This window comes from Anabas testudineus, chromosome 11 (genome assembly GCF_900324465.2).
Source record: "Anabas testudineus chromosome 11, fAnaTes1.2, whole genome shotgun sequence".
Classification (NCBI taxonomy): domain Eukaryota; kingdom Metazoa; phylum Chordata; class Actinopteri; order Anabantiformes; family Anabantidae; genus Anabas; species Anabas testudineus.
Window position 1 is genome coordinate 8,983,061 of NC_046620.1, and position 5,922 is coordinate 8,988,982.

The window sequence follows — 5,922 nt, forward strand, 5'->3', positions numbered from 1 at the left end:
ATTTCTGATCTCACAGGTGTACTACCTCAAAGGCGTAATGAAGCACCATTTAATTTAATCACACAACACATTTGGTGTAAAAACAGCTTCCATGTTCCATTTTTCAATCTTTCTAATCATTACATATTGACAGTATGAAAACAAACAAAAAATACTAAACACTTAATATTATGCATGCAATTACTTTGTAAGAATAGGTGGACACCATATTTTGTGCTCATTTGTTCAGCTAATGGATGTAGATAGGATCCTATACTTAAGGTTCATGTTTTTTTTTTTTTGTTTTGTTTTGTTTTTTTAGGATTAATAATTAAATTTGACGCACAAAGTTTGTTATTGGCTCACTATGAATCTTTGCCTGTACATAGTTGTGTAAAGAATTTCTAAACCTGTTAAATATTTTTTTACCAACCTTTTTTAATTTATGTTCAATAAAAATTTGAAATATTCAACATTTACTTTTCTTAGCCGATGTATTCACCATTCTGTGCACATGAACCTATAATATTCTTTACTGTCAATGACTTGATATCAGAACCCCAATAGTTTCTGCCAACAGTGTACCTACGTATACAAACAATACTCTACGTTAGTGGCTCCCAGCCTATGACGAGTCATGAGGTAATTAAAAGGTTAGAAAATAAGATTAAAATTTTGCTCCACAAAATCCCAATTTGTACTGTGCACACCTAATTGTCTTCCTTGCAGGTACATTAGATTAAAACTAGTATACACGGTACTCATAATACTACTGAGTGGTAACATCGCCGCTCTCCAATGCGGGAGACTGGGGTTCAAATCCCGGCTCTACTTAGCCTGCCTTTGCTTTGTACCTTGGAAGTTGCTTTGGATAAAAGTGTCTGTCAAATGTCTGTAAATGTACTTCTCAGTGGTTGCTGGTGCAGTTTTTCAGCCTTCTTATCACGTTTTCTGTGTATTACTGAGAACACTCTTGAATGTTCCAGCAGCCCACTACTAGGTGGAGACCAGCGGCACATGCAAACTGAGAACAGCTCTAAGACATGTTCAAGTAACCTCCTCTATTTCCATTATGTTAATACGTACTGTAATCACAGATTACATTTAGATTTCTCTAACTTTCCTACCTCCGGTCATCTCTAGCTCCGTCTTGGTGAGGACAACATTGCTGTGATCGAGGGTACCGAGCAGTGGACTGCTACAACCTCATGCAGATCAAACTAAGCTGCCCTGCCACCCTCTATAGGTATGCCCAGACTGTGACTCTGCCTTGTGTGAGTGTGAAAGAAGTGATGTATGATATATAGAATGTGTAGCACTGATCTGAGTAAAAAAAACCAAAATTATAGACAGCAGCAGCCCCAAACAGATAAAATTTGCCACTGCGTGGGTGTAAATGTGCTCTGATCACATATGACAGCCCTAGATACTTATAGATTTGTGTATTACAGCGGTAGTCCTATTAGCAAATCCCAAATGTGGACTTAGATCCAGATCTAGAACACCAGAATGATCTATTTCTCTAATATAAACATTTAGCCAATCTGTAGTACAAACTATATTAAAGACACTGTAGTGAATATTGTGACTTAAGATGAATACAAAAAACATATATAGAAAATAATCCTTAAAAGGGCAACACACCAATTTCTGCAATTTTTCTTTTAAATTTTACTCTACATAGTAGAAACTGTGTAGTTATTAATTTAGAAACACATACACTGTGTTATCTAATGCCCAGTATGGTGTTTGTTCTACAGCCATGCACCGTGACATAGATAACTACCTCGACAGACTGCAGTGCCTGGACCAGCCCATCACTGATGACAGGATCTGCAAGAACGCCTACCCCTACCTCTTTCCTAGACAACATGGTTTGCTCTGGTCTCATGAGCGGAAGTTCCAGCAGCTGCCAAGTGAGTTGGACTAAACCATACACAGGTTGTGTATGAGTGTGCATCACCTTCCAGGTGCACAAGGAGTCTGTCAGTCGAGAGCAAATGTTCACAGCATAGGCAGTTTGTTTAGTGTTTTATGATCAGTGTAACTGACTGCTAGCACGCTGAATGAGTGAATCCCGTAGTACACTGCATTTTATTTTGAAAGGAAAAAGACTGGAGTAACACTGCTTCTTCTTGTCTTCATCAGCATCAAACTGCAAACTCTGACAGACACAGATGAAGACAAACTCCTGCTTGTTTGCACCATTAAAACTTTTCCCCAGCCCAATATTTGATGCCTTGATGCCCAGAGAAGCACCTGACCTTGCTGACTGTTGTTAGAAGATGTGAAGAGTACACTTTTGTACAACAGCCTCTGAACTCTCAACTAACAAACACCTACAGCAGAAGTAGCAAAGCATTGGTTGTTCACCTGCACCCGTAGTAGTACCTGGTTGTTAAATATCTATTAACCCAGTGGTTTCATGTAGTGTATATACTGTACTATAACCAACTGCAGTAACATGTCAACCTCTGTGTTTGCAGGGAGACTCTGGCGGTCCTCTGGTGTGTAACAGTCAACGGCTGGGAGTCATGTTCCAGGGTTATGATTGCATCATGCAGGGACACCCAGCATGGATCAGCACTGATATACACAACAACAATGAAACACACACAGTAACCCATCCATCCACATATAGGCTGATACTACAACACCGAATGTGAATACTTAGTTTATTTGGAACACTCTGTGTATATTGTTGTCAATATATAGTCTACTGTCCATCTCATAAATAACATGCTTAGGCATAATAGTCTGTAGCCAACAGTTAAGACAAAGAATAAATAAAATATACAGTATGTTAGCATTTGGTACATTTGTTTTTCTACACTGAGTTTCACAGTTAAATGACATTAACATGCTCTTGCTTGTTAATACTTTATTCTCAGTGCTTCTGTGTCTAAAGGCCGCTGCTACTCTGAAATCCATTCACAATGAATTTCAAATAAAAAAACAACCCTAAAACTGTTGCAATACATTCAAGAATAATATTTGACTTGTACTTAGTGTACTATAGACACATGCATCTCTGTGAAATGCCTTTAATACTTGGTTATTTAGAGCACTGGAGTGATGTGGGAGACAAGCGAACTTGAGTAAATAAGCAGTAAGGCATAACTGCATTTGTGGATTCCTTGCATGTATTCCTCAGATGGTGCTCTGTAAACTTCGCTGTTTCTTGTTTGCTGAGGCAACCTAAACATACAAAAGAAGAGGTGGAGTGAGCGGGGAGGACAGTCACGCAGTCATATCGAACAGGGAAGCATGCACACTGATTGAAAAAAATTAAGGGATAAAGTTACAATAAAAATCTAACTTTTGAAGTGCAAGAGCTAGATTTTAATACTTTTCTGAATATGAAAATCATTGTTTAATATATACAGAGCCTTTTTTGCACAGGAAATCAATGAAATATTCATATTAAAATTGTCTCATGCCTATATACAGTGCAGTATATACTGCACTTTAATAACCCACCTGACCAGCAATCCTGTCCAGATCTCTCTGGCCCTGAGGGGTAAGTCTCCGTCCACTGTAAGCACAAGTCAACAAAGCATCCATCACTTATTTAGAATACCACATCACAGTCCACACAGCCAGCGTCCACGTCTCTTACCCATTAGGGTCCTTCTCCACCATCTTGAGGCCCTCCAGAGCCTGCAGAACCTTCCTGGCCACATTCCTGGAGCCCACACTGAAGTGGGCAGGACATACACCGTTCCTCTGCCGCCCTCCGTAGACTTTGATCATGGAGCCGACGCCCACCCCTCCTCGCAGGTACAGGTGACGGGCTGTAGAGGCTGTTGAGATGTAAAATGTGATTTGTCCTTATCAACTCACAGATTTATTCACACAGATGACATAAAATCAAACATTTCAGCTTACCAGCACATAACTACCTGCTTACCTGCATAGATAATATACAGAGCAACAGTATATGTACTCTTACTTATATTGCTTAGTTACATACAGTACATCAGTAACACATAGCTGCAGATCACACCTAAAGAGAGGTCTTGAGAACTAAATTAACTTTTGAACGTAGATTATTAGGGTTATTGTTTCTGCAGCACTCTTCCAGTGTAACCAACCTGCTCTGGTGTAAAACCAGTTGTCATCGCAGGGTGCCAGCTCTTTGTGCCTGGCAAGCTTCACTGTGTCAACCCACTCTGGGACTTTCAGCTTGCCAGACCTGAAAAGGCAATCAAGAACTTTGAATTTATAGTATTTGAACTCATACTCATATTAGACCTCATGTAAAGAAAGTCAAAGATATTTGTGTACACTGTTACATTGAAGGTGCCTCTTTTACCATTGACAAATCTACCCACTTAATGTAGGAGTATTTATTTCAAATAGAGTGTAACTAGCTAATAAGACAACCTAACCTTTACTGATTATACACAGGGAAATCGTCACTGCAGCAGAAGAACAACAAGAGATGCATGAGTTTTAAAAACTATAACAGGCCTGATATCTGGTGTCATCTATGATAAGTATTTAATGCAACATGAAAAAACAATTACAAAAAGTCATAGTATATACAGTGATATCATGAGTGATATTGTGTAAAATCATCCTCTCTATTCAGATGTTTTGTCAGCACCAATTTTAGCTGAGCTTATTCCATATTTACACATGGTTTTAAGCTCCTCTACATATGCAAACCATAATGATGATAATGAAAATGAAAGAAAACGCTTGTAAGACTGTTTGTTTTGCTCAGTATGAGTGGCCAAAGCCAACATTTATATTTAATTAAACAAATAAGGGATTGGTATATGAAATAATTACAGTATATGTATAAACAGACAAAATACAGGTTACAGATTAGTTTTATTGCCTTTGTTATTTCACCACGCCATTTTCTCCATTTCAGCAATTGATTAAAATAAATAAGTTGGAATTTAGGAGGTTTAAGTTGTATTTTAAGCAGAAACACCAATGTATCTTTTATTTTCTATTAATGCGATAGTGAATCTGTAATTTGGGGAGTTCGGGTAGTTGATTTGGCAAAACCAGGCAGCTGTTAGGGATTAATTAAATTCTGACAGATATGCTTCAACATTATTTTAACCTTTTATAGGCCAAATGATGATCAAGAAGATAATCTGCATCTTAATCAATAATAATAGCTGTATTTATTAATTTAACCACTGGGTTTGCTTGCATTTCTAATAAAAAACAAATAATGAATAGGTTTTCCTCTTATGATAAATGAGGAGCTTCATAAATTCAGCATTAAATAAATGTAAATGTGTTTTTCTTGATGATGACCAGCAGCCTCTGTGATTGACAGGTGGTCATGCAGCAGGACGCCATGTTTCTTTTAACTTTACTTACTTTTTGAGGAAAGCTGACAGCGCCCTGACAAACTCCTGCTGGTTGACATCTTTCACTGTGACACCAGGCATCTAAAAGGCAAATTGGAAACAAAGGTGAGCTGAAGCGTGCGTTTATTAGATAATGTTAGGAGCCAAAATGCACCCACCGTCGCAGCCGTTGCTAACGTTAGCTACCAGCTAGCTAAACCAGCTGCAGTCAACTGTTATAAGTCATCACACTGATGACAGTCATCTGTAAATACAGCTGTCATGCAGCTTGTGTTAAAAATGTCTTACCTTTCATGTACCCAACAAAATAGACAGCCGGGTGGCTCTGTTTATGGTGGAGTTAGGTCCGTGTTTGTGCAGTGGTAGCCAGCGTTAATGCAGCGGAGCAGCAAGAGGAGGATGCTGCGGAGGGAGGCAGGCTGCCCTCATCGGGGAAGCACGATAACGTTACCTAAACCTCATCAGCGGCTTCTAACTCCGCCATCAAACACCACAAATCATTTCCATTTCTAATTTCAACACACGTTATGCTTTATAAACGTGACTGATGGTTACACATGGTCGAAATCGAGCCTTTCCACCGTGATGTTGCAGGGTGTGAGCTATT

General features: G+C 38.8%; 1 protein-coding gene across 1 annotated transcript; it reads right to left on the bottom strand.

Moving 5' to 3' along the window:
- Positions 1 to 2,579: 2,579 nt before the first annotated feature.
- LOC113154668 (40S ribosomal protein S19) lies at positions 2,580 to 5,734 on the bottom strand. Its single transcript, XM_026348992.1, has 6 exons — positions 5,604 to 5,734; positions 5,326 to 5,396; positions 4,074 to 4,174; positions 3,599 to 3,782; positions 3,460 to 3,514; positions 2,580 to 3,177 (listed from the first exon to the last, which is right to left on the bottom strand). The coding sequence occupies exons 2-6, from the start codon at positions 5,394 to 5,396 to the stop codon at positions 3,130 to 3,132; spliced, it is 459 nt and encodes a 152-aa protein (XP_026204777.1). The 5' UTR covers positions 5,604 to 5,734; the 3' UTR covers positions 2,580 to 3,129.
- Between the last annotated feature and the right edge of the window lie 188 nt (positions 5,735 to 5,922).